The 24,749-nt window shown below is 44.1% G+C and overlaps 1 protein-coding gene across 1 annotated transcript in view; it reads left to right on the top strand.

Annotated features, from left to right (window-relative positions):
• Window positions 1–16,407, top strand: part of dram1 (DNA-damage regulated autophagy modulator 1) — a 31,179-nt gene extending 14,772 nt beyond the window's left edge. The window contains exons 4-7 of the mRNA XM_078567656.1: window positions 97–274; window positions 7,263–7,327; window positions 10,048–10,140; window positions 13,843–16,407. Coding sequence (XP_078423782.1) covers window positions 97–274; window positions 7,263–7,327; window positions 10,048–10,140; window positions 13,843–13,911 — 405 coding nt within the window. The 3' untranslated portion in view covers window positions 13,912–16,407. The remainder of the gene's footprint in view (window positions 1–96; window positions 275–7,262; window positions 7,328–10,047; window positions 10,141–13,842) is intronic.
• The last annotated feature ends 8,342 nt before the right edge of the window (window positions 16,408–24,749 follow it).

Below are 24,749 nucleotides of genomic sequence, written 5' to 3'. Positions count from 1 at the left end.
ATCTCCTTATTGACGCTAATCAAATGAAATGATTTTATTGATGCCAGAACTTTCACTTTCCAGGTACCTCACTTGAATTCTTTGTTTTGTGTTTAGGAAACTGCTTTGAGAACAGTTCATGACATTGGGGCACTACTGGCTTTCATCATGGGAACCACATACCTTGTGCTGCAGAGTTGGATTTCCTTCAGGATGAGGCCTTACAATCACGCTTCTCTGTCATATCGATTTAGGGCAATGCTGTCTGCAGTATCTGTCATAGCCACCATCCCTAGTATCCTTTTTGTGGAGGGGGGGCGGGGGTGAGGGAGGGGGGCATTATCTTACTGATTGATCTCATCAGTAGCATTACAACACGATGGGGGTCACTTAGACTTTCAGTGCTGCTGTCAAAATCTGAAAGCGAACCTGTAGCCAGTTTTACATGGATTCATACAGCACAGAAGGAGGCCATTCGGCCCATCGTGCCTTTGGATAGGAGTGAAATAATTAATCCCAACTCCCCTGCTGCTCTTTCCCCATAGCCTTGCAATTTTATTCCCCTTGAAGTATTTATCCAGTTCCCTTTTGTAAGTTACTATTGAATCTGCTTCCTTTTCAGGCAGCACATTCCAGATCACAGCAACTTGCTGTGCTTACAAAATAAATTTCCCCCTCTGGATCTTTTGCCAATTATCTTAAATCTGTGTCCTCTGTTACTGACCCTCCTGCTAATGGAAACAGTTACCCTGGCCGGGATTTTCCAGTCCTGCCCACGGCAGGCCTGGCCTCTTACTTACCCTTATCAAAACCCTTCATCACTTTGAACACTTCTATTAAATCCGCCCTTAACCACCTTTGCTCTAAGGAGAACAATCCTAAATTCCCTGGGTCTGATACACAATAATCAGCAGAGATGTAAAATCTACCTGAGTTGCCAACATATCTATCGGTCCTTTTGCATAATCACAAAAAGTCAAAATGAGTTGAAGATTGTGGATGTTGTTGAATCTTGTAGCATTAAATTATAGGTAGATAGTTTTTCCTAGTTATTTATCAGATTCACCTGTTTAGTTTAAAATGTTTTTGAAAGACCCAGGTCATGATTGCTGGTGCTACTCCTCACAGATGTTACACTAAAGGGAATAAGGATGGCCTCATTTTACTGAGTTTAAAAGGATTGTTTTAACAAAGCAATAGTAATTGGCCTATCTAATCTGCTGATTTGCTGGCTATCAGTTTCAATGCAGCTGTTGAGTCTCAGTAATGTCCATCTCTTTCTGGATGTTGGTCAGTTTTCTAATTCCTTGTTTCTTCTAATTGGTTATTTTCTACCCACGTTGAACAGAAGCTTGTTTTCAAATTTCAGTTTTTGAAACTCAATATTACATCCATCAAAGAGTTTCCGCCCATAAACCATTGCTGCAATAAACTAGTTTTGAGATAACAGCTAATGTCACAGCTGCTGCCCGCTAGAAGAGTGGGAAAATAATTAAAAATACCCCTAATACAGGTTTATCCCTCTTAGCATAGTGGAAATAACCAAGTAAATATTTTTCCAGGTTTCCCTACGGCAGAGACTGTCACCCCCTCTCCCTGGACTGCCTTATTCCTTCATTCCCTGGGCACCTTGCTAACCTGTCTTGCTGGATTCCAATATAAATGCAAAATACTGCGGATGTTGGAAATCTGAAATAAAAACAGAAAATGCTGGAAAAGCTCAGCAGGTCTGGCAGCGTCTGTGGAGAGAGAAACAGAGTTAACGTTTCGAGTCCGCATGTCTCTCTCTTTCTCTCGCCACAGATGCTGCCAGACCTGCTGAGTTTTTCCAGCATTTTCTGTTGTTATTATTGCTGGATTCCAGCCTGAGTATCAGAGGGCAGCAGTATCCTCTGTAATCTGCTTGGACCCTACTAGAGTCACTGACTAGAGAGGACTGAGGGGTGAATTGAAGGAGGGCTTGAAGATTATGAAAGGGCTTGATAGGGTAGATGCAGAGATGTTTCTACTTGAGGGCAAGATCAAAATTAAACATCAGAAATATAAGGTAGTCATTAATAAGTCCAATCAGGAATTCAGGAGAAACTTCTTTACCCAAAGAGTGGAAAGAATGTTGTACCTAGCAATGGTATGGCTGCCACAAAGCATGGAGGCAATATGCCTTTGAAAACCTCACCATTGCCTTGCCCAACATCTGGAGGCACCAACTCCATAAAACTAAAGCGAGCATTTGCAAAAGATGGAGAGGGAGATGCACCAGTAAGTTTTTTAAAATTTACCGTTTTTAGCAGACCTAACAGGACATGCAGACTCACTACCACAGGGAAATCCTTAAAGGGAGGCTGGATAAACACATAGAGGGGGAAATGCATAGAAGGATATGCTGATGGGGTGAGGTGAAGAGGGGCGGTGTGAAGCATGAATCAGTTCAATGGCCTGTTACAGTGTAATACTATGTGACTAGCTGTGATTATAAATTCAATGCCGCAGTAGCACTGGTTCTGGAATTCAGTCAGATTCAGTAACACTGTACTGGGGACATCGAAAACACCAGGAGTCTCATTTCAAGGGTGCAAAACTCTTGTGAGCAACATCTTGGGACATTTACTGACGAAAACTAATAAAGCAGAAAAGTGAACTTTGGGAATTATTGTGTAGAGACCAATAAAGTCCCTCCAGCCAGGTTTGGAATGTGGAGAGCTGCAGAAAAAAACGATTAATCTCAGCGAGGCTAGCCAATTAATGGAAAACGGCAGCTGCACTCTTGATTTCTACACATTCCGGAGTTGGGAAGTTTCCTGAACCGTTTGTGTTCTGGTAAGTGCTGCAAGCTGTTCCCAATGTGCTTTTGAATTGAGTGGAAAATCCCCTTGCCATGTTGCCAATATTCAGCAAAAGCCTTTGAAATATTGCACTCAGTGTTGATGATTCATCCTGGGGTGAAATCAGGCAGCCCAGAGCTGGTTAAAGGATTTTTCAGTTTTCAGTCTGAGACAGGAAGTGTAGCTGTGTTATTAATCATTAATGCAGCAAAGTGTCAAGTCATCTACTTTGGACCAATGGACGATAGATCAGAGAATGTTCTAAAAGTGTGATAAACTAGGAACTATGGAGGAGTAGAGAAATGTAGGGACAAGCACAGAAATCGCTAAAAACCAGTCAACAGGTACAAAAAATTGTTTTAAAAACTTGGAAGGCTGGCCCTTGTCTCAAAGTTCTGGGACACAAAGGAGTGGAAATTATGTTACAGCTATAGAGGGGACTTTGGTCAAATCTCACCCAGAATCTCCGAGTGCAGAAACTGAAGGAAGATCCCAGTCTGTGAAGTCAGAGATCAGTGCTTCAACCTGGCGAACACACTGTTGGACGGCAGGGAGCCTTGGTTGGGGCAGTTTCCCCAAGTTTTGCAGTTGTTGGGGAAGCCTTGTCTTTGGCCTATGCATCGGAGAATTGTGGATGCCTGTGATCCCCTTGATGTGTGGATTAAGACTCCCTGGCAGCAGCACAAACTCGGATTATTGCCCCTACGTCCACCCCATCATTATAAGAAGCCCTCTCTTGGCGATCGCTGTAGGGATTGACAAAGGAACACATTAGCCACAGTCTACATTTCCATCCATTCACCATCTTCACTCCATTCAGATCATGCAGGAGGAAACCATTGGATGGATATTGGGCCTTTCAAACTATGTCTATGAAGTTATGCTTAGAGTTCGCATTAATGTTCAACCAATATTTCCTCAACTGTCAGCCATCAGTGCAAGATTGAATCTATGGTCAACCTGTTTAGCACAGTTCGGTCTCTTACTCTCTGCTCTAGGATGATATTAAGAAGAAACCTGGGATGCATTCAGTGCATCTTAGTATCTGTTAGAAGTGTCCCTATATGTTTCACAATTACTTTCACCACGGTTGTGTTGGCAACACGTCGGCCATTTTGCGCTCAGCAGGATCCCAGAAGAGTAGAAATGAGATGAATAAGCAGATCATTTTTCTGCTGGTAAAACTGGTTACTGAAGGAATGTTGGCCAGGACACAGGGAGAAATGGGTCCTCTTCAAATCCTAAACAGCCACCTAGGATCTTGGTTTAATGCTTCATTTGAAGAAAGAAGATCTTGCATTTCTCTAGCACCTTCCACAGCCTCAGGATGTCCCATAAAGCTTTACAACCGATGGAGCACTATTTTTTTTTTTGATGTGCAGCCATTCTTGTATGCAGGAGTCACAGCAGCCAATGTACACACAGTGAACTCCCACAAACAGCAGTGAGATAATAACCAGATCATCTTTTGGACTGATTTTTTGGTTGAGGGACCAGGACACCGGGTAAAACGTTTCAGCTGTTTTTCGAAATAGTGCCACAGGATCTTTTGCGTCAAGTTGAGAGGGTTTAATGTTTCAAACAAAGAAGGGCATCACTGGGAAAGTGGCATTCCTTCAATACGGCACTGCAGTGCCAGTCCAGAACATGTACTCAAGTCCTAGAGAGAGATTGTAACTCATAGCCAGTGATTCAGATGTGAGAATGCTACCAACCCGGCCAAGCTGATGGCTATTCTGTTTCAGCTCCAAGCTCTGCTCAGTCCCGTGAAAGAGTAGATGGACAAAGCATCTGGATTCTTAGGTGGATGTACCACTGTTGTCATGTCTGTCTCTATACTGCATAATGGGTCCTGGCAGATAATTCTATAAATATTTAATCGTTACAAGGTAAAATACTAAAATGTATTCATTCTTCAAAACACCTTGTTTTAATTGGTGGGCATACTTATATAATAGTACAACTTCAGTTTGATTTCATTGAATTCAAAGGAACATGTAAAGAGATTCAATGAACTGCCTCTTGAAGCTCTCAATAGACTTTGTTCCCTAATTAGGTCCCAGTCAGTGATAGTCCCAGTTAACATCATCTCATTTACCTATTACAGTTCTTTTGCTAACTTTACATATCAAGATGAGATTAACTACATTTTAAAACAATGGAATCTCTAAGAGTGAACTGTTTCATTGTCAAATAATTGATAGCGTTGGTATTTTGTTTAAACCCTATCTAAGTCGGCAATATGGCCAGTTAATTGTGAAAATGGCCAGTCAGTGTCTTCCTCTGGAGGGAGGTTTTGAACAGCTGCAAATGGCAGGAAGGTGATGAAATCATTCCGGGCCAGGGAAACTGTGTAGCGCAAATGTGTTTAAATCTTGATTTTAAATTGCTCCCTATCTCTCTGACCATGTGCAGCCCTGCAATTCCCTAGGACGCTGTGTCCTGTTCCCCACACACACATACACCACCATTCCATTTATCACATTATTGATGGGCCCTGTCTGCACTCTAACACCCTCCCTAAACTTCTTCACCTCTCTCCCCATCCTTAAGACACTCCTTAAAACCTTTGGTCACTTATTTTAATGTCTCCTTCTTCCATTCAGTGTCAGTTGTATAACATATGTCTGCTCACACTCCTGTGAAGTGCCTTGAGACATTATCTGATATAGGTGCAAGTTGTTACAATAAGGTTTTCCTGCCACATCCTGTTTATTGGTGCTAGAATGATCCCTGAGACAGGATGTTTCAGAAGCACCAGTGAAATAGCAAAACCATAAAATCAAAAGAAAAGGTTCTCATGGGTTCAGAGTGTTCAAAGCACATCACACACACTCGTGTGCACACGGGCGTACACACACATATACACATATGTACACAGACATGTATACCCACACAGATAAACACTCACATAGAGACAAACATAACTCACACATACAGACACACTCATACACAGACAAACACTCACACAGACAGACAATCATAACTCACACACACAGACAGACAATCTCACACACAAACACACAGACACACACTTATTACTACGCAGGTTATTAGGCAGGCATTTATACATAGCAACAAAATAAATGACCAATGAAGCTGTCTTGTGGGTGGAGGGGTAAATGTTGGTCAAGACACTCCTCTGCTCTTCTCCTTGGTGTCAGCCATGCATTCTCATTTGAGTCTGAATGTTGTGGGTTCAAGCCCCACTCCAGAGATTTGAGCACTACTGCAAATCACCAGGAGTGCTATCACACCCCAGTATCTTCTTTATTCATACTCAGGATGTGGGCATCACTGGCTAGGCCAAAATTTGTTGCACATCCCTAATTGCCCTTGAGAAGGTGATGGTGAGCTGCCTTCTTGAACCGCTGCAGTCCATGTGGTGTAGGTACACCCACAGTGCTGTTAGGGAGGGGTTTACTGAATTTTGACCCAGCGACAGTGAAGGAACGGCGATATATTTCTAAGTCAGGATGGTGCCAATGAGAAGCGGGCGGCTTTGTCCTCAATGATGTTCAACTTCTTGAGTGCTGTTAGAGCTGCACTCACCCAGGCAATTGAGACATATTCCATCATTGACTTGTAGATGGAGGACAGCCTTTGGGGAGTCAGGAGGTGTGTTACTCATTGCAGGATTCCCAGTCCCTGACCTGCCCTTGTAGCCACAGTATTTATATGGCTGGCCCAGTTATGTTTCTGGTGAATGGTATCCCACAGATGTTAATGGAGGGGCTTCACAGCCAATGAGTTTCTTTTGAAATGTAGTCACTGTTAATATGTAGGAAACATGTGAGAAACGTAGCAGTCAGTCAGTGCACAGAAAGCTCCCATGAATGGCAATGAATGAATGATCTATTAATTTTTTAGTGATGTTGATTCACATGTTGTCAGCCAGAAAGTGAGGAGAAATACCCTGCTCTGGTTCAGATGGAACTTTTTACATCAACCAGAAAAGGTAGATTGGGCCTAGGTTTAAGATTTCTTCTGAAAGACAGTGCAGCACTCCCTCAGTCCCACTCTGGGAAAGTCAGCCTGCGTTATGTGCTTGGGTTGGGTACTGGGGCCTCTACTAGTTCAGGCCAGTGGAAAAACCCTCTGTAGGGAGTATCCGACAGGCAATCCCAACCCCTCTGTTTCAGTGGCCTTGTTGGGGGTGAGCTGAGGACCAGAGACCATAGGATAATACAGAAGAGGGCCGGAATGGGCTGATCCAGGGTTGCGGCTCATGTGCAGCCCTTCAGCCCTACTCCTGCTACTGGGTCAGGCAGGAAAAGACTCCTTGGCCCATCCAACCTAACTGTTCACAACAAGAGGTTCTGTTTTGAAATGGAGGGATGATCATGCTTCACCATTACATAACTTACCATTTGTTTGTTTGGTCAGGACTAACCCATGATTGAGTACTTTTCATTTCTTACAGAAATTGTGTTGACTTTCCTTGACCTCTGCCCTCTCCAGTGATTGTATGTTATGCCCTCGCCGTCCACAGCAATCCAACTTTGGAATGGAAGCCAGGAGCTAAGGTATGGTTGTCGACCAATGCACCCTCTGGTTTTTTTGGAGTGGGTGGGTGATTTGTTTAAGTGCATGACCCCTTTAATTATTTTTGCATAGCTGCATACACATGGTAAGTTAAAGGGGGTGACATGTGCGAGGCCTGTGCAGGAACTTTAAGTCCCATGAGGCCACCCAGCTTACAGGAAAAACACCTGAAGATAGAACACTTGCAGGGCTACAGGAAAGGACAGGGGAGTGAGACAAACTGAGTTGCTTTTGCAGAGAGCCAACATGGACCTGATGGGCCAATTGGCCTCCTTCTGTGCTATAACCGTTCTATGATAATAGCCCCACTTTTGAAACTAATTTATCCCTTAGCCTAACTTATTTTCCCATTAGTGGTTAAAGTGGATGCTTGGGGTGGGGCAGAGGAGGGAATTCCTACTTGTGGCCAGTCTGGCCAGAGCAGAACTTTGGATATAGGCTGTTGGACACTGAGCTGACCGACAAGTGAGGCAGTAAGTGTTTGCTGATTTAGCAAGTCACAGACCTAAGGTTACTTGCAAACCATCAAACCCAGGTTGTTGTTAATTTAGAATTTCGGAATAAAATGCAAACCTTTAAAAGCCACAAACATTAACCACCTCTCATGAGCAAGACCACAGCTTCAGATCGCTCGAAAAGTCAGTTCCAAGAAAAGAACTTAGTAAGTTAGTTAAAAACCGCTTTACAGAATATTTCTAAACCGGCCCCTGCAATAGGGCCAATAAAGTCACAGCGAATGTTTCACCTCTTTCTGAGCTACACAACAAAAACTCAGCGACATGACATTGGACTGTGGGCAAGGGTACGGGGCATGGGGACAGTGGGATCGGGGGAGGGAGAGGAGCACTGCGATTTGGGTGGGGAAGGGGGAGAGGGAGAAGAGGTAGAGACACTGAGGTTTAGAAGGGAGGAAAACTGCATGAACTCAACTAGTCTTTACCGTTTTAGTAGTTGTTTAAATCTCAAATATTTGTTGAGGGAAATAATTTATTGGTACTGTGTTGAAATTCCATTTCACCTAGTAAATCCCATAGTTAATCAGGCTGATTAGCTTTCAAATGTGGAACAAGTCAGGTAACATCTATTAACGAAAAGGTAAACTTTTGCTGGGTATAGGGTGATACAGAGCAAACACAGGTAGATGTGTTTAGAGGACCAAACCAGCCATGATCTGATTGAATGGTGGAACCAGTTCGAGGGGCCGAATGGCCTCCTGTTCCTAAGGAAAAACACTGTCACTCTGGTCATAACCCAGAAGTGGCTTGGCCATTTCCACTAGAGTGAGGAGTATCTGTGACCGGTGCGTGAACTGAGTGACCACTGGCAGATTCCTGGTCACTCCTTTGTGGATAGATTGGGCAGAGTATGTTACCAGGCCAAGCCCAGGCCTTTCATGATGTCAGTTAATATTGGGCAGTCACACTGCTCCAACAGGACAAAGCAAGTTGCCAATTTTTTTTTGGATTGTTTACCTGTATTGATCTTTGTTGGAATTAGTGCTGGGGTCACCTACAGATTTAGCTTTGGGAGTTAAAATTTTGCTTTGCAGTTTGCAGCTAGCATGATGTTTTTTGGTATCTGAACTGAGTCTAAAAACAACAGCTTCACACCAAAGGCTTTATCAACCTCCTTACCTTCAACCAATTCCTGGAATAGCAAAGACTAGTCCAGTTCATGTAGTTAGCTCGCCCCTGATCCCATGCCCCTTTTGAACCTCCCTAATGTACAATCATAATGCGCTGGAGTGTAGGCAGGTCCTAAGAGAATCAATTGGAATCTACTTGGATTGAATTGTGTCTGTTATTGTGCAAGAGTTTCTTATTTATGAGTGGACCTTATAATGTACACCGCCCTGTCACTCATGAGAACGCATTTGGTTTTGGTGATCCTTAAATTAGTCTTTAACGCCAAAAGAACGTTGTGTGGAAGGAGCATTTAAAAATATATTTTCAGGTTACTCGCTGAACACTGTTATACAGGGTCAGAGCACAAAACACCCGGGGCTGGGGGAAAGAGGCTCAGCTGGGGTGGTGAGGAAAGAAACACAGGACTGGGGAGGATTGGAAAACACAGGATTAAAGAGGATGGGGAGAGAAACATAGGACATGGGTGGCTGAGAAATCAGGCACCAGACTTGAGGGGTTGATGGAGGAGTACAGGACTCAAGATAGACAAGGAGGGGGCCTGGGCCAAGAAGGATCAGACACCAGGAGACACGCTGCAGCAACCTGGGAATAATCATTCACCCCGTGAGGGAAGCTCAGGCATCAGAGCACACCTGAGATTGGTCGCTGAGTGTGACTGGGGAACAGTTTATCCTGTAAACCCTCAGCCTAGCACCTGTCACCTGATGTGACAAGAGGGGGGCAGATCTTGATCGTGTGATCATCTAAAACAGGTTATGGGAGAGTGGGCAGCTATTTCCATTGAAGCCAAGGTGGTGAGATGCAAAACAGACTTCTGGCTCATCATACAAAGTCAAAATATAGCTGTGCATCATAGTAAGACGGACATTTCCTTGAAATAAATTTTCTTTGCTGAAGTTGAGGTTTAGATTCTGGAGTAAGTCACACTTGATATCCAAGAACTAGGAACCTCCAGATGACAGTCCCTCGAATTCACTTGATTTGTGTTTTATTTCCAGGTTCTAGGTTAAATAAATGTCTTTTGAACTGTGGTCCTCTCTGTTCCTTTTCACCAGGGCTATGGTTACCAAGTGACGAGTGCAGTTTGTGAATGGCTAGTTGCGTTCAGCTTTAATTTCTTCTTCCTAACTTATATCAAGGAGTTTCAGGTAAGAATTGGTCTGATATGTTCAAGGTTACAAGGGTTCAGTGAGCTCAGCTGCCTCTTTGGGCAGATTTACACAGTGTTGGTGTGAAACTGTTTCATGCTGGTAAAACGCCCCACAGCGCCCACATTCCTAATGTACTTCATTGTCTGTGCAGTGCTTTGGGACATCAGTGAAAGGCGGGTTGTTCTTTTACTATAAGGTGCAGTCACACAGAGCTGGTAGTTGCGCTACAACATGCAAGAAGCATGACATCATCCAGGGCAAAGTAGCCCATCCACCACCTTAAACATTCACTCCCTCCACCATTGTGGCAGCAATGTGTAAATCGTAAGATCACAAGCTCCCCTCCAAGTCAATCACCAGCCTGACTTGGAAATATATCGCCGTTCCTTCACTGTCGCTGGGTCCCTGGAACTCCCTCCCTAACAGCACTGTGGGTGTACCTACACCACAGGGACTGCAGCGGTTCAAGAAGGCAGCTCACCACCACCTTCTCAAGGGCAACTAGGGGTGGGCAATACATGCTGGCCCAGCCAGCAACGCCCACATCTTGTGAATGAATGAAAAAAAATAGGGGCAGGACTAGACCATCTTCCAGCCTGCTCCACCATTCAATAAGATCACAGCTGATCTGATTGTGGCTTTAACTCCACTTTCCTGTTTGCGCCCCATAAATCTTGGCTCCCTTGTTAATAAAAATATCAGCCTCACTCAGCCTTCAATGTATTTAATGACCCAGCTTCCATTGTTCTCTGGGGAAGAAGATTCTCTGAGGAAATAAATTCCTCCTCATCTCTGTCTTAAATGGGAGACTCGTTAGTTTTTAAATGTGTCCCCTAGCTTTAGATTCCCCCACCAGAGGAAACATCTTCCCAGCATCCACCCTGTCAATTTCCCTCAGAATCTTATATGATTCAATAATATCACCTCACGTTCTTCTAAACTTCAATGAATATATAGACCCAACTTGCTCAACCTTTCCTCCAAAGATAACCCCTTCATCCCAGGGATCAGCCTTGTGAACCTCTCTGAACTGCTTCCTATGCAGAATATCCCTCTTAAGTAAGGAGACCAGAAATGTGCACAGTACTCCAGGTATGGTCTCAGGAATGCCCTGTACAGATGTAGCAAGATTTCCCTACTTTTATACTCCAGCCCCTTGCAGCAAAGGTCAACATTCCATGTGCCTTCCTAATCACTTGCTGTACCTGCATGTTAACCTTTGGCGATTCATATACGAGTTCGCCCAGATCCCTCCTTGCTGTATCATGCTGCAGTCTCTCTCCATTTAAATAATATTCTGGTTTTCTATTCTTCCTGTCAAAATGGATAATCTCACATTTTCCAACATTATACTCCATTTTCCAAATCTTTGCTCACTCACTTAACCTAACTATATCCGTATCCTCCTCACAACTTGAATCATCTACAAAATGCATTACAGCAACTTGCCAAGCCTCCTCCCAAATCCATGACCTTTATCCCCTAGAAGTTCAAGGGCAGCAGACACATGGGAACACCACCACCTGCGAATTCCCTTCCAAGTCACTCACCATCCTGGCTCGTAAATATATAACCATTCCTTCACTGCCATTGGGTCAAAATCCTGGGACTCCCTCCTTAACAGCACTGTGGAAGTACCTACACCACAAGGACTGCAGCAGTTCAAGAAGGCAGCTCACCACCACCTTCTCCAGGGCAATTAGGGATGGGCAATAAATACTGGCCCAGCCAGCGAAGCCCACATCCCAGGAACAAATTTTAAAAAGTAGTTGAGAGGGTCAGTTTCTCCAAACATCGTGTCATTAGATTGCAGGAGTAAATGTCACTGGGAGCTTGGGATTGGGCTCCCAAGTTTGCCTTGATACATCCCCTTCAAACCTCTCACGGGAATACATCTGCTTCATAGTAAGTGGGGAGCTCTGATCACTGCCAGCATCTCTGCCCTGCCCTTCTCCCCTCCCAACCACATGAATCTCTCTATAATTCACTCCTTACGCTAAAGCTGAACCTGAATTATTTCCTCAATCCGTACTAGCCAGTCACTCATGTGCACTCAACTGTTACCAAGTTAGAAAATGATTAACCCAGGAACCATATTAAAATTCTTAAGTTGAGATGTAGAAAGAGAAAATACCCTCTCCACTTCATAACCTGTTGTTTCCCTCTAGTTTTCAACTCAAAGCTTTCTTTTAAATTAATTTTTGGGATGTACCACCACTGGCATTTATTGCTCATCCCTGCCTTCCCCAGAAATCAGTGGTGCTCCTTGAACCACTGGTAGTGACTGGGCAACAGTCACATGGTTTGCTAGGTCCCTCAGAGGACAATTAGAATTAACCAAGTTGGCGTGGGGACTTGTATCATGAGTAGAAAGGAAGACCTGTATTTCTATAGTGCCTTTTGCAACCTCAGGGCATTCCAAAGTGCTTCACAGCCAATGAAGGACTTTCGAAATATAATCGCTGTTGCAATGAAGGACACGCAGAAGCCAATTTTGTGTATAGCAAGACCCCACAGACAGCAATGAGATAAATGACCACATAATCTGTTTTTAGTGATGTTGATAGAGGTCCAGACCCAGGTAAGGTTCACTTTGCTAACGACATTAGTGAACCAATTGGGTTTTTTCGTCAATTCAAGAGATTCATGATCACCTGTAACAACACCAACTTTTTATTTCCCAATTTAAAAAAAAAACTGAATTCAAATTTTCAAACTGCCTTGGTGAGATTTGAACTCACATTCTCTGGATTAATAGTCAACAATTTCCCATCTCCAATATTGTTATAATTAAGAAATGAATACTGTTGGGAAAAAAATAGCAAAAAAAATCAGGTGATCATTAGCTTGGTCAAAGAGGTAGGTTTGAAGGAGCATCTTAAAGGTGGAGAGAGAGGTGCTAGAGAGAAATTCAGATCTTGGAACCCAGGCAGCTGAAGCCTGGAGCAATCAGAATCAGAGATGTGCAAGGTGCAGCAAGTAAGGAATATAAAAGCAGCGAGAGTGAAGGGCTCAAAGAGCAGTGTTCCCAAACCACATCTTAAACAATCATCTCATAAAATCCACCCACAGATGTGTACACAGTTGACACAGTCACACAATATTGATATTTATATAATCAGAGAATATGCCTTCCATAACCTTTGCTCCAAGATACATTACAGCCAGCCAGTCAGTTATCTTTTGAAGTATAGACACTGGTAGGAAACACAATAATTTGCACACAAGAAGTTCCCACAAGTAGCAATAAACCTATGAACAGGCAATCTGTTTTAGTGATATTGGTTCAGGGATAAATACTGGTGAACTCGCCTGCTCTCTCTGGAATAGTCCCCGTGCAATCTTCTACCTTCACCTAAGAGGGCAGACAAGGCCTCAGTTTAAAGTCTCGCCTGAAAGGTGGCACCTCTCACAGTGCAGCGCTACCTCAGTACTGCACTGAGAGTGTCAGCCTAGATTATGTGCTCAAGTCCCTGGGGTAGGACTTGAACCCACGACCTTCTCTCTCAGAGGTGAGGGTGCTACCATTGAATCATGGGTTATCATTCTGATACCCACTTTTTTTTATTTCTATGTCCTGATATATCGCCTATCTGACATTGGTCTACAGCTGCTGCAGCTGGCTACAAGCTTGTTAGAATTGAACAATGCTTGTGTGAGTCACTGTGAATCAATGTTTCTTTTCTTTCTGTTTAACAGACATTCACTATAAACGTGCAAACAGTGTTACTTCAAGACTCGCATGGTGAATCATACAATACATTATAAAAACCACTTCGCTCTCTCCCGTCAGTGTTTCCAGTGGCCATTTCTGGGGCCAGGGAAGATGTTAAAAAGTTAAGGACACCGTCAGTATCCTTGTCTGTCCTTTTTTTAATGGTTTGCATGTTATTATAACCACTCCTATAACCTCCTCCAACAACAACTTGCATTATATAGCACCTTTAAAGTAGTAAAATGTCCCAAGGTCCATCACAGAAACATTATCAGACAAAAATTGACACCGAGCCAAAGAAGGGGACCTTAGGACAGATGACCACAAACTTGGTTAAACTGGTGAGTTTTATAGGAATGGAATTCCAAAGCTGGCATCTTCGCTATCTGAAGGTGCAACCACCAGAGATGGGCCAAGAGAAGTTGCAGTTGCACAAGAGGTTAGAATTCGAGAAATGCTGTTCTCAGAGGGTTGTATAGCTGGAGGGAGGGAGGAGAAGAGGAGGGAATCCAAACTCTAGAGTACAAAATCAAGATGTTTAACCGAGAGCCACGGTGGGTCAGCGAACATGGAGGGTGTTGGGTGAATGGGTCTTGGTGCAGGTTAGGATGCAGGATGCGGAGTTTTGGAAGAGTTTGTTTTTGGAGGCTGGAATGTGGGAGGTTGGCCAGGTGTGCAACTGAACGGTTGAGTCTGGATGTAACAAAAGAATAGCTGAAAGTTTCAGCAGCGGATGAGCTGAAGCAGGGCTGGAGACAGACGATGTTACGATGGGAGCATTCTTAGTGACGGAGAAGATACGAAGCTTATCTCAGGGCCGGTTATGACACCGAGGTTGCTAAGAGTCAGTGGCCAGGGAGGCAGATGGAGTCAGTGGCGAGGGAATGGAGAGTGACGCGCGAACCAAAACAACAGCTTCGACCTTCCCAATATTTAACTGAGGTGAATTTCTGCTCGTCTAGGACTGGATATTGGGACAAGCAGTCTGACAACATGCTAGACACGGGAAGGGTTGAGAGCTGGTGGTGAGGTAGAGCGTACATATTGAAACTGAGGCTGTATTTTCGAATGCTGTTGCCAAGGGGCAGGATGTAGATGAGAAATGGGAGGGGGTCGAGGATAGATCCTTGGGACACTCCACTCATCACTTGACATCCAACCCCAGTATGTGGGTATGACTCCAACTGTGAACTTCCTCAAGATGTTTTGCTACTTTAAATTTGCTTTGCATATTGTTATATTCATTTGATGGTAATCCAGCTGGCTTCTAAATGATGCTTGACTAACCAGAATCTCACCGACCCATTTACACACCAAAACCTGAGTCCAAACAATCTAGCTCTGGTTTGTTTAAACACCACAAACTGAAACTGAGTAGGTCTTACCTTCATGGTGAGTTTGGACAGCTAATTTAAGACGGCCATTCCAAACCTGTTCTCACCTCCTCTTCCTGTGATGTACTGACGTCACAACACTGCCTAAAAAAGGCTGCAAAAGTTCAGAACCCAAACTGCTAAAGGCTGCATTCACACTGCAGTGAAAACCTACAGTTCAAGTGTGAACCACTGCTGCTGTTCCAGGATGCTCATTAGGCAGATCATCTATCTCAGTCCATATTTACAACAACTTCATAGGAGTATTATCAAACCCAAATTTGACACCAAGGCATGTAGACTTATAAGGACAGTTGACAAAAGTCTTGGTCAAAGAGGAGGGGAAGTAGAGAGGCAGAGAGGCTTAAGGAGGGAATTCCATAGCTTGAGTCCTGGACCGCTGAAGGCACGACTAAATCAAGCAGGTGGCCAGAACTGAATAAGCACAGAGACTGCAGAGGATTATAGGGCTGGAGGAAGTTACAGAGATAGGAAAGGATGAGACCGTGGAGGGATTTGAACAAAAGGATGAGAATGTTAAACCTGAGGTGTTGTTAGATTGGGATGAACAGGGTGGGGGCCAGGGCATGGGGTGATTGGGACTTGGTGTGGATCAGGATACGCAGAGTTTTGGATGAGCTGAAGTTTAAGGAGGGTGCAAAGTGTGAGGCTGGCCAGGAGAGCATTGGAACAGTTGAGTCTGGAGGGAACAAAAGCATGGATGAGTGTTTCAACAGCAAATGTACTGACCTTACAGTCAGAGCAAAGTAAAAACTGCCCAGCTGAATACTACCTTGGTGAATAAATGAGCCCTTACAGTGTAAAAGTAAAGAATGCTACCTCTAAACTTTGAATGCAACTTTCTTATAGATATATCAAAATTGATTGGGTTAATCTTGATACTGTATCATTCTGACAGAAAAAGGGAGGGATAAGGAATAAATGAATCTTTTGAATAATAATTCCTCCTATGTGTTAAATCATGTCTTTTATGTGTGAATTGTACAGTTTTTAAAATTGATGAGTACAATATTAGAATACTGCTTGTCCAAGTGATTGAACTTCATTTAAAATGTTGAGAGTCATTAGGCTGATACCTATTTTACTGCCCTAACAAAATGTTTCACTACAGTGTTTGATACAATATATTTTATTAATAAACAATATTTTATCAAATCATGTTTGTCGTTTTCTTTCTTTGACTGTACCACCCCTGCCTCTAAATGCTTCACACCCGCCTGCCCACCCCCACCCCACACCAACAACTTCTCTTAAATTCAGTGATTTCTGCAACAGGAGGTTCCAGCCTTGGTACTTTTTTTGACAACAAAGTGGGAATTGGGTGCAGAGGGGAAGAGGTGCTCTTTGCATTTTTTCTTTGCTATCCAACTTCTTAAATCTTCAAGACCACCAGAGAGTGGTCTTGCCCTGCTGCAGCAGTAGAGGCTACAAGGGAGAGGAATGACTGGTAAGTAGTGGGTAAGGTCGGGTAAGTATTTACTACTTTTATTGCTTATAGTTTAAGGTCTTTTTTGTGGTTTATAGTTTGTATATTCTGTAGTAATGAGGATCAGGAAAGAACGGCCCTAGAGTAATTGATTTAAAAGGTTTAATTTAAAGGGATAAGTCATGGCAGGAGAACTCAAAGCCATGGCATGCTCCTCGTGCTCCATGTGGGAAGCCGGGGACATTTCCAGTGCCTGGGACCAGCATGTGTGCAGGAAGTGTGTCCAGCTGCAGCTCCTGGAAGCTCGGGTTTCAGAGCTGGAATGGCGGCTGGGGACACTGTGGAGCATCCGTGAGTCTGAGAGCATTGCGGATAGCACGTTTAGAGAGGTGGTCACCACAGCTGAAGGGACTTGAGGAAGGAAGGGAATGGGTGACCAGCAGGCAGTCCAAGAGAAACAGGCAGGTAGTCCAGGAGTCCCCTGGGGTCCCGCTCACAAATCGGTATTCCATTTTGGAGGCTGATGAAGGCGCTGGCTCCTCCAGGGAGTGCGGACAGAGCCAAGCTTCTGGCACCACAAGCAGCCTGTCTGTACAGGAGGGGAGGAAGAGCAATAGTAATTGGGGATTCTGTAGTCAGGGGAACAGATAGGTGCTACTGTGGCCATCAACATGACTCCAGGATGGTATGTTGCCTCCTTGGTGCCAGGGTCCGGGATGTCACTGAACGGCTGCAGGGCATCCTGAAGGGGGAGGGTGATAAGGCAGAGGTCATGGTACATGTTGGTACCAATGACACAGGTAGAAAGAGGGATGAGGTCTTGCATCTAGAATTCAGGGAGTTAAGCAGTAGACTAAAAAGCAAGACCTCTTAGGTTGTAATCTCTGGATTACTCCTATTGCCATGTGCTAGCGAGCTCAGAAATAGGAGAATAGCGCAGATGAATACGTGGCTTAAGAGTTGGTGCAGGAGGGAGTGTTTTAGATTCCTGGATCACTGGGACCTTTTCTGGTGAAGGTGGGACCTGTACAAGCGGGACGGTCTACACCTGAACCAGAGCGGGACTGACATCCTTGCGGGCGGTTTGCTAGTGCTGTTGGGAGGAGTTTAAACTAATTCGGCAGGGGGAGGGGACACAGAATGTTAGCAGGATAGGGACACATCATAATACAGTAAAACAATCAAGTCAAAGGGAGTAGAGCTGCAATAAGCCTCAAGGGAGTAAGGCAAGGCTGGATGGCCTCTACTTTAATGCCAGGAGTATTACAGGTAAAACGGATGAGTTAAGGGTGAGGATTGACAGGTGGAATTGTGATATATTAGCCATCACTGAGACGTGGTTGAGGGAAGGGCAGGATTGGCAGCTCAACATTCCAGGATATAGAATCTTCAGGTAGGACAGGAGAGGAGGTAAAAGAGGAGGAGGCATTGCATTATTAGTTAAGGAGTCAGTTACTGCAGTAAGGAGAGATGATGTCTTGGAGGGGGCATCGAATGAAGCTTTGTGGGTAGAGCTTAGAAATAAAAAAGGGGCAGCCACATTATTAGGTGTTTATTATAGACCCCCAGATAGTCAGCGGGAAATTGAGGAGCAAATATGTGCACAATTTGTGGAGGTGTGTAAAAACAATAACAACAGGGTAATTATATTAGGTAATTTCAACTTTCCCAATATTAATTGGGATAGACATAGTGTTAAAGGCTTGGATGGAGTGGATTTCTTGAAATGTGTACAGGAGAACTTTTTAGGTCAATATGTAGAGGGTCCAACAAGGGACGGTGCATTGCTGGACCCAATTCTGGGGAATGAAGCTGGACAGGTGGCTGAGGTGGTGGTGGGCGAGTATTTTAGCAATAGCGACCACAATATGGTACAGTTTAAGCTTGTTATGGACAAAGAAATAGACAAGTTGCAAAAACATGTTTTGGATTGGGGGAGAGCGGATTTTAGTAAAATAAGGCAGGATCTGGCCAAGGTAGACTGGGAACAGCTACTTGTGGGGAAATCTACAGAGGAGCAGTGGGTGTGTTCAAAAAGGAAATGGGGAGGGGACAGGCTCAACATGTTCCCTCTAGGGTGATAGGAAGGAGTAACAAGCTCAGAGAACCATGGATGACCAGAGATATTCAGGTTACGATGAGAAGGAAAAGAGAGGCTTTTAGCAGGTACATGGGGAGCAAATCAGAGTACAAAAAGTGCAGGGTGGTAAGAAAGCAATTAGGAGAGCAAAGAGGGGATATGAGAAAGCTCTGGCTGGTAAAAGTAGGGAAAATCTCAAGATATTCTATAAGTCTATCAATGGGAAGAGGATAGCCAGGTAATGAGTAGGGCCCATTAGGGACCAAGGGGGCAATCTATGGGTGGAGCCAGAGGACATCGCTAGAGTGTTGAACGAATACTTCACATCCGTCTTCACCCAAGATAATGAGGATGAAGGTATGGAACTCGGTGAGAGAGACTGCGAGGTTCTTAAGCAAATTGATATAGGGAGTGACAAGGTATTGGAGGTGTTGGCAGGCTTAAAAGTGGACAAATCTCCAGGTCCAGATGATTTGTGTCCCAGGCTGCTGAGGGAGGCAAGGGAAGAGATCTCAGGGGCTCTGACCCAAATTTTTAATTCCTCTCTGGCCACGGGGGAGGTGTCAGAGGACTGGAGAACAGCTAATCTGGTTCTGCTATTTAAGAAGGGTTGTAGAGATAAGCCAGGGAACTACAGTCCAGTGAGTCTCATGTCAGTGGTAGGGAAACTATTGGAGAAAGTTCTGAAGGAGAGTTTCTATCTCCACTTGGAGAGGCAAGATTTGATCAGGGATAGTCAGCATGGCTTTGTCAGAGGGAGGTCATGCCTAACAAATTTGATTGAATTTTTTGAGGTGGTGACCAGGTGTGAGATGGGGGGAGTGTAGCTGATGTAGTTTATATGGATTTCAGCAAAGCCTTTGACAAGGTCCCACATGGGAGACTTATAAAGAAGGCAAATGCACATTGGATACAGGGTAATTTGATAAGGTGGATTCAAAATTGGCTTAGTTGTAGGAGACAAAGGGTGATGACAGAAGGATGCTTTAGTGACTGGAAGCCAGTGTCCAGTGGCGTACCACAGGGATCTGTGCTGGGTCCCCTATTATTTGTCATTTATATAAACGACATAGATAACAATGGAGGGGGTAGGATTGACACAAAGATTGGCCAGGTGGTTAACAGTGAGGTTGAGTGTCTTGGGCTACAGGAAGATATAGATGGGATGGTCGAATGGGCAGTTAAATAGCAGAGGAATTTAACCCTGAAAAGTGTGAGGTGATACACTTTGGAAGGAGTAATTTGACAAGGAAGTATTCAATGAACGGCATGACACTAGGAAGTTCTGAGGAACAAAGGGATCTTGGCGTGTGTGTCCATAGATCTCTGAAGGTGGATGGGGCATGATAGTGGGGTGGTGGAAAAGGCATATGGGACACTTGCCTTATCAATCAAGGCATAGATTACAAAAGTAGGGAGGTCATGTTGGAGTTGTATAGAACCTTGGTGAGGCCACAGCTGGAGTATTGTGTGCAGTTCTGGTCGCCACATTATAGGAAGGATGTGATTGCACTGGAGAGGGTGCAGAGGAGATTCACCAGGATGTTGCCTGGGATGAAACATTTAAGTTATGAAGAGAGGTTGGATAGACTTGGGTTGTTTACGCTGGAGCAGAGAAGACTGAGGGGCGACCTGATCAAGGTGTACAAGATTATGAGGGGCATGGACAGGGTGGATAGGGAGCAGCTGTTCCCCTCAGTTGAAGGGTCAGTCACGAGGGGACACAAGTTCAAGGTGAGGGGCAGGAGGTTTAGGGGGGATGTGAGGAAAAACTTTTTTACCCAGAGGGTGGTGATGGTCTGGAATGCACTGCCCGGGAGGGTGGTGGAGGTGGGTTGCCTCACATTCTTTAAAAAGTACCTGGATGAGCACTTGGCACGTCATAACATTCAAGGCTATGGGCCAAGTGCTGGTAAACGGGATTAGGTAGGTAGGTCAGGTGTTTCTCACGTGTCGGTGCAGACCCGATGGGCCGAAGGGCCTCTTCTGCACTGTGTGATTCTGTGATTAATGTTTCACAGGGAGCATTATAGAGCAAAGTGTGACATCGAGTCACATGTGCAGATATTAGGTCAGATGACCAAAACCTTCGTCAGAGGTAGGTTTTAAGGAGGGTCTTAAAGGAGGAAAGTGAGGTAGAGAGACGGAGAGGCATAGGGAGGGAATTCCCGAGCTTAGGGCCCAAGCAACCAATGGTAGAGCAATTAAAATCAGGGATGCTCAAGAGGCCAGAATTAAAGCTGTGCCCATGTCAGAGGTAGAGAGGGGAGAGGCCGTGGAGAGATTTGAAAACAAGGATGAGAATTTTAAAATCAAGACGTTGCTTGACCGGGAGCCGATGTAGGTCAGCGAGCACAGGGGTGATAGGGAACAGGACTTGCTGCGAGTTAAGACACAGACAGCAGAGTTTTGGATGACCTCAAGTTTACAGAGAGTGGAATGTGGGAGACCAGCCAGGAGTGCAATGGAATAGTCAAATGTGGAGGTAACAAAGGTATAAATGAGGATTTCAGCAGCAGCTGAGGTGAGGCAAAGTCAGGTGATGTTACCGAGGTGGAATAGGTGGTCTTAGTGATGGCGTGAATGCGAGCTCAGAAACTTATCTTGGGGTCAAATGTGACGCTGAGGTCAATCTTGAGGTCGAATGTGACACCAAGGTTGTGAGCAGACTGGTTTAATCTTAGAGTGCCAGCAGGGAGAGGGATGGAGTTGGTAGTTAGAGAACAGAGTTTGGAGGAAATTTCTGTTCATCCAGTACTGGATGTTGGATAAGTGATAGTGGAGGAGTTGAGAGATGTGGTGGTGAGGTTGAGTGTACATGCCAACACTGACACTGCTTTTGGATGGGGCTGTATGTAGATGAGAAGTAGAAGGGGGCCAAGGATAGATCCTTGGGTGACACCAGAGGTAACAGTGCAGGAGCAGGAAGAGAAAGCATTGTAAGTGATTCACTGGCGATGATTTTAATAGATAAGAATGGAATCAGGTGACGGATGACAGGTAAGAGGTGTTGGAGGAGGATGGTGTGGTCGAACATGTCAAAAGCTGCAGACAGGTCAAGAAGAACGAGAAGGGAAAGTTTACCTTTGTCACAGTCACATAGGATGTCATGATCCAGAATATGAATGGATAAAACACAACAGAGCCTGTTACATTGCAGTTTAAATGAAAAGAATGGGCAGCAGCACCCTCAACTGGTTCAAAGACTGAATGGCAGCCACATGTGGCAAAATTAGTTTAGCATCTACAATTTGCTGCTTGTATTGGCGAATGATCACAACTTGTACTTACACACTACCTTTAACGTAAACGTCCCAAAGCTCTTCACAGGAATGGTAAGAACAGAACATAAGAAATAGGAGCACGAGTAGGCTATTCCGCTTCTTGACACTGCTCCCAATTCCATGAGATTTGGGCTGACCTTCAACCTCAACTCCACCTTCCCGCACTATCTATATCCCTTGTTATCCAAAAATCTATCATCTTCCGTCTTGAATATGCTCGACAAGCAATCATTCACAGCTCTCTGGGATAGAAAATTCCAAAGGTTCATAACCCTCTAATTGAAATTCTTCTCATCTCAGTCCTAATTGGCCTGCCCCTTATCCTGAGACTGTGGCCCTGTGTTCAGATCACCCCCAGCCAGGAGAAACAATCTCTCAGTAGCTACCCTATCAAGCCCCTTACGAATGTTATATATTTCAATGAGATCACCTCTCATTCTTCCAAACTCCAGGAATTATAGGCCCATTCTTTGCAATCTCCCCTCATCACAGGAATCAGCCCGGTGAACCTTTGTTGCACTTCCAAGATAAACGTTTTGTTCCTTTGACAGGGAAACCAAAACTGCACGCAATTATCAAACAGAATTTGAAAAGTGAGCTACATATTAGAGCAGGTAACAAAAATTTAGTCCACAAGATAGGTTTTAGGCCCAGGCAACTGGAGGCACAGCTGCTAATCATGGAGTAAAATCCCGGATGCTCCAGAGGCCAAAATTTGATGGGCACTGATGCCTCAAAGCGTTGTACAATGTTACAGAGATAGAGAGGGAAAGGGCATGAAGGGATTGGAACAAGAGTGGGAACTTTGAAATTGAGGTGTTGCTGGACTGGGATCCAATGGAGGCCAACAAACTCGAGGTGATGGGTGAACAGGACTTGGTCTGAGTTAGGGCAACAGAGCTGTGGGTGAGCTCAGGTTTATGATAGAGTGGATGACAGAAAATCATCAGACCACTTGTTTACAACATTCCTGTCTGATGTTTAACGCTGTCATTAATCCATTCAAGCAGATTAGCAACTTTGTTAAATTACGGACAGAGGAGCCTATGACAAACTTGCCAATTTCCTGAGTGATTATTACCAGTGGGAATCAGAACAGTCATGATGGGCTGAATGGCTTCCGTCTCTGCTGTATCATTCTGAGTCTAAGTTCTAGGCTTCAGAGTCAGATAAAAACCATTCTGAAGTATTAGATCAGCTGATGTCTAAGTGTTTTTTTTAAATGGCTGGGAATGGCCACACATATACTTTATATTTTCATCAACCTTAGGTGTCGAATCAAATATATTTACATTATGACCCCTCTTGACTGGAACAGGAAGCCATTCAGCTCCATGAGCCTGCCTTGTTAGTCAATTAATCAATGGCATATCCATTTTAACTCCATCTGCCCACCTTGGTTCCATAATCATTACTAATTTCAGTTTTGAAAACTTTAGTTGATCCCCAGACTCAGAAGCTTTATAGGGGAGAGAGTTCCAGGTTTCCAATAGCCTTTGTGTGAGGAGGTTCTTCCTGATTTCGTCCCAGTTCGGCTTAGCTCTAATTTTAATGTTGTGTCCCTTCGTTCTCCGCAAAGAGAAAATAGTTTCCCTCCGCCCAATCAAATCATTTTAAACACCTCAATTGGATCATTCCTTAATCTTCAATACTATAGGGAATACAGGCCTGGTCTATGCAACCTGTCCTCAATTTAACACTTTTAAATGCATGTAATTCTGGTGAATCTGTGTTGCAATATAATCTTCCCAAGGTGTTGTGCCCAGAACCGAATACACTTCTCTAAATGGGGTCTAACCAGATCTCTGCACTATAATAGCACTTTGCAATTGTCATGAAAAGCAGATTACAGCCACGAATTACTTACGGGCATATTGAACTTTTTAAGGAAAATGTGCGTTTTTAAAGAAATACGAACAAGGACACTGAGCAGAAGATGGCTGATAGTGTAAAGTGACCACTTTCTGGAAAATTCCTAAGTGGATTATATTGACAGACCTGTCCTGAGAGAACATGGAATGTCACACCTGAAAAGGTGTCAGCCTTCTTCAAGCAGAGACACTTGAAAGGGAGTTAGGAAAGATGCAAAAGACTGAACTTTAATCTCCTGTGGTTACAGAAATAAAAGACTGATTATCAACAGACCTTGGGCGCAAGACATGGTTTTTTTCAAGTACAGGAATACACAGGGAATAATGGGTTAAAATCTAGCTGCATAGCTGTGCTGGTGTGCTGCGAGAGTGAAAGCACAAGACAACCAGCTAGTCACCCCTACAGTTGCAGGTGAAGTCTCTTTCTCTCTGTGTGTCTCTCTCTCTCTCTCTCCATTGTTGGAGGTAAGGATCAGCGAAGCCACAATCAAAAAGGAAATAGGACAGCCTCTTCAGCCAATCTGCAGAACCAAGTGTCTCCAAACCAACTGCTAAACTGCCAAAGTCAGCTCTACCAGAATCATCCAACTTAACGGCCACAACATTTCACCATCTACCCCTCATGGACAAGCCAAAGACTGATTTGTATATCCTTTTTAACTTTTATTTGGACTCTTAACTTCTCATTTCTGATCTGTATGTGTGTTGCGTATATTATTTTTCTTGCATTTTAGTAACTAATAAACGTACTCTTTCTTTGACTCAAGAAAGCCTGGTTAAATTGACTCCTTCTAAAAAATAAATACATTTGGACTGGGAAAAGGTATTCACGAGGA

The sequence above is a fragment of the Cetorhinus maximus genome, chromosome 22, assembly GCF_964194155.1.
Source record: "Cetorhinus maximus chromosome 22, sCetMax3.hap1.1, whole genome shotgun sequence".
NCBI classification, from domain to species: Eukaryota; Metazoa; Chordata; class Chondrichthyes; order Lamniformes; family Cetorhinidae; genus Cetorhinus; species Cetorhinus maximus.
The sequence above is the reverse complement of the archived record's forward strand: the minus strand, read 5'-3'. Positions and strand labels throughout refer to the sequence as shown.